The following is a 13,043-nucleotide window of genomic DNA, read 5'->3' as shown; positions in this document are numbered from 1 at the left end:
ATAATCTTTGAGACAGCACATGGATTGGTATCAGCCTTTATACCTGAAAATATTTCCAGCCCAAGTGCACAATATGTTAAATTGTATTCTAGTTACCCACTGGGACACAACTAAGGTCTGTTCTTGGTTACACAAATACAGTCTGTTCTGCCCTGTGTTCAAAATCATGGTTATAACATAAGACATTCTAGAGGACAACAAGAGGGAGTTTCTGTTAGTAATAGTTTGTTAGTAAATATATTGTTAAATGCACAAGTAACGCAGATACGTAGTACTAGCAAGACTGGGGCATATAGCACAACCTCAATTAAACCTTAGATCCACCGATAAGGGAGGTCCCGTGTAAACAACAACTTGTATGTCACTTTTATTATAAATGCGAGTAAGATCCGTTAAAGTACCGGTATAACAATTATGCATGTGCTGTAAACTGAATTTGTTGCATTTCATATCAGAGAATGATTGAAAATCAATAAAAACACATGTAAAAAAAATTGTAGAGGACAACAAAATTCACAGATGTTTCAAATTCTACAAAATAAAGTGCCTAGGCCGACCACACGGAGGGTAAGAGCCAGTTCATAGGTCAGTTTAATACAATCACACTATTATGGGCGAAATGTTGTAAATTCTCTTTTCATTTCGCTGTAATAGCATGTACAACCTCCAGGGTTTATTGAGCATGACAATGGGGGGAGAGGGATCTACATATCTGTTTGTGGGACATTCAGGGGCTCCCTCCAGAGTATTCTGGTACTGGAAGTAATGCTGGACTTCTGTTTTCATCCCATCATGTACTGATGATCAACAGGAGCTCAGATTTATTCTACCTAAGTAGTAACACTCCACAAAACGTGCGATTTTACAACCTATCTAACATAATCCTGACTAACTGGCTTGCACTTACTCTAACAGCCATAAATGGCTTGCTGTCTTTGGTACACTTAGTGGTTTCCTTATGACCTTTATGAATTCCTATATTGTCTCACAGCTCCCATTTAGTTTTAAATACTTTTCTTGACCGACAGTTGCTATAATTCCCCAAAATAAACACTGAAACCTTCTCTGATACTCCGGCAATCACCCAGTTCCAAATCAATTTAAGTGTATTATAAAGAGTAGTGCTAATACCACAACTGTAATCACCGTAACTCAAAGGGAGCACAAAAGAGAGAGTGGACAGTAGAGAGACAATCCGAAGACATTCGCAGGGCAGCAGATCACATCACAGTAAATGGGAACCAGAGCTCACACTCCCGGAGATGATGTACTCTAGAACTTCCTAAATACGTCCACCAACAGGTCAGTCAATAAAGGGCCACAAAGTACTATAGCCGACAGATCTCAATCATGTTGGAATCCAGATCAGGTAACAAAACTAAAAAGGTATCTCCTAGCTTTACAACTCCCACTCATTTTTGGGTGTACTGCTGAGAGGAACTTCACACCACTCCACCAAGTGAGGTACTGCCATCACAGTTCAACCTGATACAGGGGCTCCTCTCTTTGCTCCTGCATGCACTCTGTAAACCCACTGTCTAAGCTGTTGATCCGGACACTCTGAAAAGGTTTCCAATTCACTGAGCTTCTGAGTCAACATCTCAGTAAGCAAATCCACAGTATTGAAGGGAGGACCCCCTGTCAACGCCCACCAGCCCCACAAACACCCCTCTGCCTTATGTTGCCCAAATCTTCAATCTGGATGTTCAGCCTCATAATTCTACCAACCAAAACTCCTCTAGGTGTCCGCTTCTGGGTTTGCAGCAATTAAATCCTGCTGTTAGGCTCCATCTGGGCAAGTTGTGCTTTCCATCATCATAAAGTACAGCAATCAATCACGTTACCATTCTCTCTCCATCAGTCCACATAATACTGGACTGTGGGAGGAGAAGTCTCCAAGCATAAAGTCCATTCAGTTGGCCCCCGGTCTGGGCCACAGAATACATAAAACTTTTACACAAATGGGATTGGTCTTCGGTCACAGGGTCCCCAACCCATTCACTCCACCACCTGCACACACCAAGAACCATACATGCCTCCTTGTGGTGCTGGTACATTGAAGGGGTTCCACTTTGAAGTGCACTTGCATGGGTACTTCCAATCTCTAAAAGTCCCTCAAGCTATTCAGGACTGCACCACTGACTTTCCAGGACCATTGCCAACATATCTCCTGTAGAAGCACAATTCAACACGGCTGGGTAAGCCAGGGAGGGAACTTCTTCATGACACACTCTGAAGCAGACACGAAAGGAAATATGCAAAGGAAGTACCTCTGGTCACCCTCAGCCATTCAGACTGGGCTGGAGAGCTGAGAAATGGGGTCTTCAGGAGATACCCAATGAATATGCAGACATCTTACACAGCTCCTGTTGAAAATGATCTCCGGACAATGTGTTTGGTGGAACCAAGACACTAAATAGTCGCCTGTATTTGCTTCTTCACTTCAGCCCATCAGCTCATGCATCATTTGGTGGGATGGCCCACACTCTTTATTAGTTGTGATTTTTAAGTATCTTTCTAGGAAGGACGTCTACAAGGATTAAAATAAACAATGGCCTCAGAGTGCTAACTGGACATGCATTCTTCAAAGCAAGATTGGATAAAAGCCTACATTTGCCACCGCATAAGCGTCCCACACTGGACATAGTGAATAACAGGCACCAATCCACTTGGTCGTACGAAGAATTTGACCATACCGAAAAATAAGCGGGTCAGTACTTTAACCATTCACCTTCAATCAGGAATGTTGTCACCTCTATACAAGGATTTCCCATGGGCAACCCAGTGAAATGATCAAATACAGATAATGTAGATAACATTCAATTTCCTGTAATCGAGCATAGTTATATCTATAGCATTGCAACACAAGCTGCCCAATTGTTCTAACCTCATCAGGCATACTACACTCCTCCAAGAGAGGCATTATTTTGTTGCTACGCTTGCTACTCTCAGAGGTTTGGCTGCACTGATCGAGCAAATTTTGAACCGAAACCAGTACACATTGTATTATGCAAGCCACTATCCAGCTGCACAAATGGCAAATTGTTCCTTGGTAATTGTGTCTAAGATGCCAAGGAAATTGTGGGTACAAACCAATCTTGACATTGCAGACAATGTACTTCAAAGTTTACACACATTTAGGATTCAAGGCATTATAACACACATTGGCAAGAAGCCTGTGCCCAAGGTGGCTGTTAAAATTCCAAGAACTTGTATCCCATGTTAAATGATATGTGCACTGGAGTCAATTACCTCAGTTTGCAATCTTGATAAAATAAAGTGTTGAAAATTGATAAAATTGATTAGTAAATATGCAGAGTCCTGGGCGCATTGCTTATTTGGGTTGTATGACACAACCATGCGTGCCCTAACCACGTAGTCTTTAAAACGACTGTGTCTTTACCACGCATGCCTTTACAATGAATTTTGTTTTAAAAGCATGATTGGTAAAGGTATAGGTGTGGTAAAGCTTACCCCAGGACCCCACTGCCCAGAGCCCTGAAAATCAGCCCTCCTGCATTGTAATCTACCAGCCCCAGCCCTATTAACTACGCTGACCCCCTACCCTGAGCCCTAAAACCCGGCCCTTAGCCCAAAAACTACCCCAATCCCAGCACCCTCACCCCTAAAAACTGACCCCAGTCTTGAAAACTGCCCCTTCCCCCCCTGAGCCCTAAAACCTGGCCCCCTGCCCTAAAAACTACCCTGAACCCAGACCCTCGCCCTGAGCCCTAAACAAGCCCCCTTCCTCCCCCCAGCTAAAATACTAAACCGTGTTTCGGTCCTTTCCGCCATATGGCTTCTGGTTCCTGTCCCCGCTCAAACAGATAGAACGCCAACTCATATGCGTGGTTAAGGAAAGCGTTGTTCAGATTGCGAGGAAACTGCAAGCGTACTTAGGCCCAGGTTGTAAAGACCGTTTCTCCTGATTTGTACCAATTTAATCTGTTAATTATTATTTTTGGCATTATTTCTTTTGGCGCTATCTAGCTAATAAAATATCAGCACCCACAGACGCAACTGTAAAGGACGTAATGGTAGAACTTCGAAGGAGTGGCTTACTGAGCAGTACAACATATTTTGGGAAATGCAGTCAGGGGATTTCAAAAAGTAAGGGTTTAACTAATTTCAACATGAATAAGTCATACTAGATACCCAGATTCACAGGTCAACCTGAAGTAGGTGTACTGGCTAATGCAGGGGAATACAAACGAAGGGTGCTATACACTTACGCAAACCTTTCAGTGCACATGCTGCAAATGGGATTTATTGCCAATATATTTGGTAAACATCTATTATGTAGTATTGCAAGTGTTTCCTAAAGCAGCAAAACATGGACTAAGCCACCAACTTCATGTCAAACCTGATCCCTAAATGACGGCTTGAATACAGCGCAACAGAACACTTGACAATGCAGTTCTTGCCTGTGCGTCTCACCACTTACCAAACGTGGGCCTCTTCTCACAATCTCGACCCGGCCGGGAGGTGTCAAACACCCTCACCATCTTATCAAAGCCACAGTAGAGGTGTGATCCATCTGGGGTGAAGCAGAGGGAATGAGCAGAGGTCAGCTCATCCTGGAACAAGAAGAAAGAAACAGGAACATTGGGACACGTGCACTATGACGTTTGAGTTCCATTGCTGACACGGAGCACAACTAGAGCCACTAAATAGAACACTGCACCTACCAAGTACATAGATGACCAAAAAACATTCACAGATTTCTATTAAGAGAAATAACATGTATGTGATTTATTCATTCTGCTGACATATGCCATTTTAGTGGAAGCACAAATAGACCACCTCATACAACGGATCACTTACTTCATCCCAGATTGGAAATTAATGTTGAACTGAAACTACCCCTAATTGAAAGCTTGCAATAATTTCTTTATTCCTTCCTTTTCTATTTCATAATAGTCTGGCTTTGGCAGCTACAATGTCTGTTAACCTCTCATTAACTTAGTTTCTGATCCCATCAATGGTGGTGTGCTATCCATAGCTCTGTACATCACACAATTGAAGTTCCCTCTACAAATGAATGGGACATTAATAACGCTTGATTATTGCAGCTAGCTTCTGGGGAAAATTCACATCTACCATGGCAGATCAAAAATATTCAATAGGCAAAATTCTGGATGATTCTCTAAACCATCAATTAGCAGAAATAAATCTACCCTTAGGAGCCCCCCCTGGTGGTGATCTGAAATGGCAGGTCACAGACTGTCTAAACCAACAGGCCACTGAAATGACTAAGAGACCAAGAGCAGCCACCTTTCCATTTTATATAAATCCTTCTAAGACTCCTATCACATGCAGGGCAGGGGGGCGGAGGCAACTCTTCCCTATGTCGTGAGACATACGGCCGGCATATGGCAGAGGTTTGTCAAGAAGGTCTTAAGGAAAGCACCTTTTCACAGGGAGCTATCAATCTAGACACTGGCACCCTTTATAGACATGGAACGGTACATGTCCTTTCAACCCTGGAGGGAGGGTGGCTGAGAGGTCCTTGAAGACCTTTTTCCCAACGAGACATTTATCACTTACGAACAGGTGGAGGAGAGCTTTGGCCTTGGGCAGGGCCAATTCTTACACTACAGGGGACTCCAGGAGGTGGTAAAGATCACCTGGCCACAATACCCGGACATTCCACATTCAACACAAACTCTAGATACCCTGCTCACGTGTGGTGCCGGTCGGAGAACAATTTCTCTCCTCTATAAAGCTATGAAACAGGACTCCACGCCCCCGGTGCCGCCGTCCAGGGCCGCCTGGGAGAGGGATCTAGCCGTTCAGCTGGATGAGAAACAGTGGGCATACATAGGCTCCCTCACAAGCACTGTATCCTGTAATGCCGGATTCAAACTAACGCACTTTAACTTCTTGCTTCGCACCTATCTAACCCCAGTATCCTTAAAACGCATTTCCTGTGACAGGGGGGATAGATGCCAGAGATGTGGCATGGAAAAAGCGGGCTTTCTACATTTGGCCTGGGAGTGCTCAGTGGTCAGGCAGTTTTGGGCGGAGGTGGTGGGCAGTATTGCCACGGCCGCAGGCCTTCAGGTGAAGCCGGAACCCTTGAGTTGCCTTCTTGCATCTGTTCGGAAGCCTAAGAAAAGGAAACTCCCATATAAACTGCTACAAATAATGCTAGTGCTAGCTAGACGTAGGGTGGCCATAACTTGGATGGTTCAGAAAAGGGGGTGGTGATGAACAGAGTGTCTGAATTAAGCAGACCACTCTTACCCAGTCCAAAGATCAGGGCTTGATCCATCACCGTTATTTATCTCACTGCACCATCCCAGCTCAGAACCTGGCTATATGCAAATCAGTCTGTCCCTGGCCCAGTGCATCATGGGAACCGGGCAGACTAAACTACCAAGCCAATTCTTCACCAGAAAGGAGACAAGCTACCGGGGACCAGTTTCTGGCATTTCAGCCTTCTTCGGCCCGGCTTGCTTGAATCCTGATGGTGCAGTGAGAAAGGGACTCATGTCTGAGTATACCCTGCCACACCTATAGTGGCCAAAAACGATTCTGTTCATCACCAACCCCTTTTCTGAGTGTCTGAATTAAGCAGACCACTCTTACCCAGTCCAAAGATCAGGGCTTGATCCATCACCGTTATTTATCTCACTGCACCATCCCAGCTCAGAACCTGGCTATATGCAAATCAGTCTGTCCCTGGCCCAGTGCATCATGGGAACAGGGCAGACTAAACTACCAAGCCAATTCTTCACCAGTAGTTTGGTTTGCCCTGTTCCCATCATGCACTGGGACATGAACAGACTAATTTGCATGTAGTCAGGTTCTGAGCTGGGATGGTGCAGTGAGCTAAAAAACGGTGATGGATCAACCCCTGATCTTTGGACTTGGTAAGAGTGGTCTGCTTAATTCAGCCACTCTGTTCATCACCACCCCGTTTTCTGAATCATTTTGTCCACCATAAGCGCGGAAGGGTATACTCAGATGTGAGTCCCTTGCTCATTGCACCATCAGGATTCAAGCAAGCCGGGCCGACGTGCGACTGACGTCTGACGCCTGACGTGCGACTGTGGCTGAATGACATAGCTTATTGTAGAGATCAACTGAATTGTTACTATGAGGGGCTCCCAGAAAAGGCAAGACCACGGGATATATGGACTCCATTTACGCTCTATATGCTCTCCCTAGATGACACTGATAGCGAGAGGAGTGTGAGTGCTGCCTTGTCTGAAGGAGGTGCTGAACCAGAATGAGTACTGACTGAGGGAGCGTGTGCCGTCTGTCCTGCACAATATCTTTGAGCTATGGAAGTACTTGGGGGTCCCACATGCACCATAATTGGACAGAGAGACCTACTGCTAGTACGGGTGCTCGCCGTTGTTTTGACCCACGGTAAATAGGCCTAACAACGATTGCCTGCCCAGGTTAATACCCACCTACCACCACTGGGGTTGATTACATTATGGACACTGTATCTTACAGGTTCGGACTACTCACAAGGACCAGGATCGGGGGGGTTGAGGGTGGATTGGGTTCTATTTTTGCTTGAGTTTGGTTCTTCAAAATGTAAAATGAGACCGAGATACCATCAGGGCGCTACGGCCACAGTCTTATGGTGTACTTTGAACATTTTTACTATGAACCCCTGTTGTGCCTTCACGAGTTGTACCTTACTAAACTGTAACCTTTTACTAGTGATGTATATTCCTGGACTCGTCTGTTTCGGCTGGTACACTGATTGCGGCCGGCCCTATCAGTGGGTTGTAGGCACACCGCTGTGTATATGTATAATGTGCAATAAAGGTCTACCAAAAAAAAAGAAAAAAAAAACTTTTTATTTCATTTTACAATAACAAAAACAAATTGACAATGATACAGCATATAGAAGCGTACCTTTGATGTAATTAGTAATACGTGGTACAGGTGGTAGCATCGGAGGTAAAAAGGCACAATGGGGGTACATATTCATTCGTAAGTATAATACAGTGATGTAGAAGCATGGAACATACCAATGACCCTCGGGTTGCACATTACTGGGACCCGACTTCACGCCCCTCGTCCTGATTTGAGCAGTTGTCTACATCCGACCCACTGTCCCCGCTTTCAGTCGTATCCTGAGTGGAAGTCTCCCTCTCCGACAACCCAGAGGTGCACATTTCACTCCAGACCATCAGGTCCTCCTGTGGCTTCTCGTCCCTACCGGTGAGTTTCATGTGTTCTTCTTCGGCTAGAGACCACTCTCATACATCCTTGAGCCAGGTCGGCATTTCCGGGCCCCTCTGTCCCATCCAAGTTATCAGAAAAGTGGGTGGTGATGAACAGAGTGTCTGAATTAAGCAGACCACTCTTACCCAGTCCAAAGATCAGGGCTTGATCCATCACCGTTTTTTAGCTCACTATACCATCCCAGCCCAGAACCTGGCTACATGCAAATTAGTCTGTTCCTGTCCCAGTGCATGATGGGAACAGGGCAAACCAAACTACCAAGCCAATTCTTATACTGGGAAGGAAACAAGCTACCGGGGACCGGTTTCTGGCATTTCAGCCGTCGTCGGCCCGGCTTGCTTGAATCCTGATGGTGGAATGAGCAAGGGACTCACATCTGAGTATACCCTTCCACGCTTATGGTGGACAAAATGAATCAGAAAAGGGGGTGGTGATGAACAGAGTGTCTGAATTAAGCAGACAACTCTTACCCAGTCCAAAGATCAGGGCTTGATCCATCACCGTTTTTTAGCTCACTGCACCATCCCAGCTCAGAACCTGGCTACATGCAAATTAGTCTGTTCCTGTCCCAGTACATGATGGGAACAGGGCAAACCAAACTACCAAGCCAATTCTTATACTGGGAAGGAAACAAGCTACCGGGGACCGGTTTCTGGCATTTCTGGAGCGCCAACACTACAAATCTTCTAGACTTTGCCGATATACCAGAAGCAATTCCCAGGAGGCAAAGGCGCACATCCAACGCAACTTCGGTCGATGTCATGGCAGTAAGCGTCTCAGACACCGCCTTCCAGAAGTCATACACACGTGAACAGCCCCAGGCCAGGTGTACAAAGTCAGCGTCATCCTCTCCGCATCGGACACAGTGGGCAGACTCGCGAAGGCCAAACCTAACCAGCTGAACCGGCGTGTAGTACCACTGATGTATGTATTTATAATGTAGAAGACGAAAATTACCATTGATCATGTACCCCCCTGTCATAGCACAACATTCAGTCCACTCGTCATCTCTCAATGGTTCTGGGAGACTTCTATCCCATCTGGCTCTAGCCAGGACTGCGCCCCCTCCCTCATCTTCCTGTGCAGCTCGATACAGTTTAGATAGCAACTTAGACCTATCCGTGGCAGTGTAAAGCAATTGTAAAGCCCCAAGGGCCAACGGCTCCTCCGGGTATGTTGGATATAGAGTATGCACCGCAGCCCGTAGCCTAACACATATAAAGGTAGACATAGTGGCGTTAGTGGAGCGGGCAGTCATGGCCTGCAGGGGAAGAAACGATGCACCAGGGAAAAGGTCCCCCATAGTCTGAAGTCCAGCTTCCCTCAGAACCTGTAACCCCCCTATCTCACCAGACACCGAAATGCCTGAGTGATATAGCAGCGGCATAGCCGGCGCATACAATGGCAACCTGGCTGCCCGCCTGCCCAATTCTTCCCAGGCAGTCGCCGTGATCCTTACAGTGTCAATCTCCCCCTTCTCAAACACCGAATGTTCATTAACAATCATGGCCCTCAGGGGATGTGGCAGAACAGCACTGGCTTCAAGCGCCACGTGTGGCGTGTACGGCGGAGCACACAGCCAGTAAATCGCAAAATGCGCCTGCGCACAGAGATAATAAAGCTTCATGTCCGGCACAGCAAACCCCCCCCCCCCAGTTCGTATGGTTTAGTCAGTACCTCCCACGTCACACGTGGCTCCTTACCTGCCCAGGTGAGAGATATCAGTAGTGACCGCAGCCTGGCAAAGAAGTGCGACTTCAGTGGGACTGGTATATTGACAAAGAGATAAAGAAATTTCGGCAGAACCACCATTTTAATTAAGGACACTCGATCTGCCAGTGTCAGAGGGAGACGGGTCCAGCGTGCTACCTGATCCTCCAACTTAGAGACGGCCACACCATAATTAGCCCTTACAATTTCTTGGGAGTCCCTGTGTACCCAGACGCCTAGATATCGAACCGACTCAGTTGCCCATTCCAGGGGGAATTCCAACGGGATCTGGTGCGTAATGTCCGTAAGGGGCAGCACAACAGATTTGTCCCAATTAATTGTCAGCCCAGAATGGCGACCAAACTTAATGAATTCCCGGAGTATGTTCTCTAGGTGGAGCGCTGGTTCGCGAACATAGAGGACCATGTCGTCAGCATACATTGACACTGCCAAGGATCTAAGAGGGAATTTCAACGCCGCCTCCGCATACCTCTGCCGCAAAATACAGGCCAGTGGTTCCATCATGATAGCAAAAAGTAAGGGCGAAAGCGGGCAACCCTGCCTTGTCCCCCTCTGTATCGGAAATGGGGAGGAAACATGACCATTGACCCTCACTCTCGCTGTGGGTTCAGTATATAAGAGTGCAATCAGCGAAGTAAAGAAAAATGGCACCCCCATCCGGTGCAGAACAGCCAACATATATTTCCACGCCACCGAATCAAAGGCCTTGGCAGCGTCAAGCATGACCGCCACCGCAGCCAGCTCCGGTTTAAGCAGGTGAAGCACAGCAAACAAAGCCCTAAAATTATGCGTAGTCGATCTGAGGGAGACAAACCCCGATTGATCCGGCAGCACCATGACTGGGAGAAGCAATCGCAATCTTGTGGCTAAAACTTTGGCAATGATTTTAACGTCGGTGTTCATGAGTGAGAGGGGGCGATACGAGTCGCATTTATTCAGGGGCTTCCCTGGTTTAGGCAATGCCACCAGCAGCGCCTCTCGCATTGTCGCCGGGAGCCGGCCACATTCAAACGCTTCCTCCAAGACCATCGCCAGCTGCGGTATCAGCAAATCTGCATACTCTTTATAGAATTCGGAGGACAAACCATCCGTGCCAGGCGCCTTCCCATTCGGGAGAGCAGCAATCGCCTCCCTAAACTCAGCCTCAGTGACATGATGCATCAGAAACTCCTGCTGTCCTCTGGACAACCACACCAAAGCTATGTCCTCGAAATACCTATTCACTTCCTGCTCGTCTGCCGTGTCCCTGTGCTCATAGAGTTGTGCATAGTGTTTCGTGAAGCAATTTAGAATACCGTCCGTGCTAGTCACCACTTCCCCCTGATCGTCAATCTCCTGCACCGTACAGTGACGCGCCCAGGGTTCCCTGATCCGGTCCGCTAGGCCTTTCCCTGGTCTGCCCCCTTCTCCATAATATCTAGCCGTGGAGTGCTTGGATAGAAATTTCACCTCCTGCTCCGCTAGTTCATTATATTCAGTAACTTTTGACCTGACTTCGGCTAGTAATGCGGCCTCCGCACTGAGCTCCAGAGCCAGCAACTCTTTTTCCAGCCTGGTCATGGAATCTCGGATAGACGTCAGCACACCTGATCTTAGGCCAATACACGCCCCCCCTCACCGTCACCTTGAAGGCCTCCCATACAGTACTCATATTGTCAACAGACCCCACATTGTGCACAAAAAACTCCTCGATGATCTGACGTAGTCGCTCACGCAGCACCTGATCAGACAAAACACCAGGGGAGAAACGCCACGTGAAAGGAGCAGGTGCATGTGTAGGCAGCTGCAGCACCAGTTTAACAGGCGCATGGTCGGAGATAGTGCGAGGCAGATGTTCAACACCCGACACCCATCCACTCACATCACGAGTTACCAGCCAGTAGTCTAATCTCGACCACGTATCATGCGCAGACGTGTAACATGTTCCCTCTCGCCTGCTCGGGTACTTCATTCTCCAGATATCCAATAGTTGTAGCCCACGCATACCCTCATACACCGCATCAGCCGCTTTCTTACGCACACATGGCCTGTCCTGCTTTTTGTCCAATTCAGTATCCAGCGTGACATTCAAATCACCACCACAGAGGATAGCCGACGGGGGAAGCATATATAGTTTGTTCCAAAGGGTCACATAGAATTCAGGATCATCGACATTCGGTCCGTATACATTAAGAAGGGTGATCAGCGTACCACACAATTTACCCTGCACAATAATATATCTACCCTCCTGGTCAATTTCCTCATGGTGTATTTCAAACGGGACATTTTTCTTCACCAGAATCATCACCCCCCGGGCATAGGAGGAAAATGACGTGGCCAGTCGGACCCCCGCCCAGTGCTTACCCACTATTTCAGCCGCCTTCCCCCGAAGATGTGTTTCCTGAAGAAAAACAACTTGAGCACTGTGCCTATTCAGAAAAGCAAGCATCTGCCGTGTCTTTTGCGGCCGATTGAGTCCCCGCACATTCCATGTGACACAAGTGAGTTTACCCCCCCTATCCATATCGCCAAACTTTCAAGCAGCCCAGCAACCAATATGCCCCCCCAGCTCCCACCCACCAACCCAACAGTCGCCACCCAGTGACCTAGAATGGTCACGAGCGCTCTTGCAAGGCACATCTAACAAATACCAACAAGGGTCAATACATCCTACAGGTAATTCAGAGCCCCAACCACCGACCAGGATAAACAACAATTCCCCAACAAACTCCAAGAACCCGTCCCCCAACCCACCGCCCACTTCAGCAGCCCCAATTTGCCAAAGCCATCCCATACCCCCCCCCCCCCATTGCAAACCCCAACAATGCAATCAACTGTGTGTGGGGATCTCCCATATCCAGGGGCGCAGTGGCGCACAACTCCCGCCAGTAAACTGACGAGAGCAAGACCATTCTCAATGACCAAAAACCCAACCCTCAGCACCCCACCTTCGTGAACTCAGAGAAAGGTAAAACATCAGCCAAGTATCAGCACATTGTTATATGACACCCAATGAGACTGGCATGGATCAGTAGAGGTGACAATAAAGGTGCACAGCGCCAAGGCTATCATCGCGGTAGGCTCACATGCCCTCCCCCAACCACAGCATCGAGCCAGTCCCC

General features: G+C 47.4%; 1 protein-coding gene across 1 annotated transcript in view; it reads right to left on the bottom strand.

The window, feature by feature from the left end:
* The window catches only part of WRAP53 (WD repeat containing antisense to TP53), a 159,645-nt gene that overhangs the window by 34,237 nt on the left and 112,365 nt on the right, over positions 1-13,043 (bottom strand). Inside the window, exon 7 of the mRNA XM_086946059.1 lies at positions 4,445-4,577. Coding sequence (XP_086802185.1) covers positions 4,445-4,577 — 133 coding nt within the window. The remainder of the gene's footprint in view (positions 1-4,444; positions 4,578-13,043) is intronic.

The sequence above is a fragment of the Lissotriton vulgaris genome, chromosome 12, assembly GCF_964263255.1.
Source record: "Lissotriton vulgaris chromosome 12, aLisVul1.2, whole genome shotgun sequence".
Taxonomy (NCBI): Eukaryota; Metazoa; Chordata; class Amphibia; order Caudata; family Salamandridae; genus Lissotriton; species Lissotriton vulgaris.
This window is presented reverse-complemented; position numbering and strand designations above follow the sequence as displayed.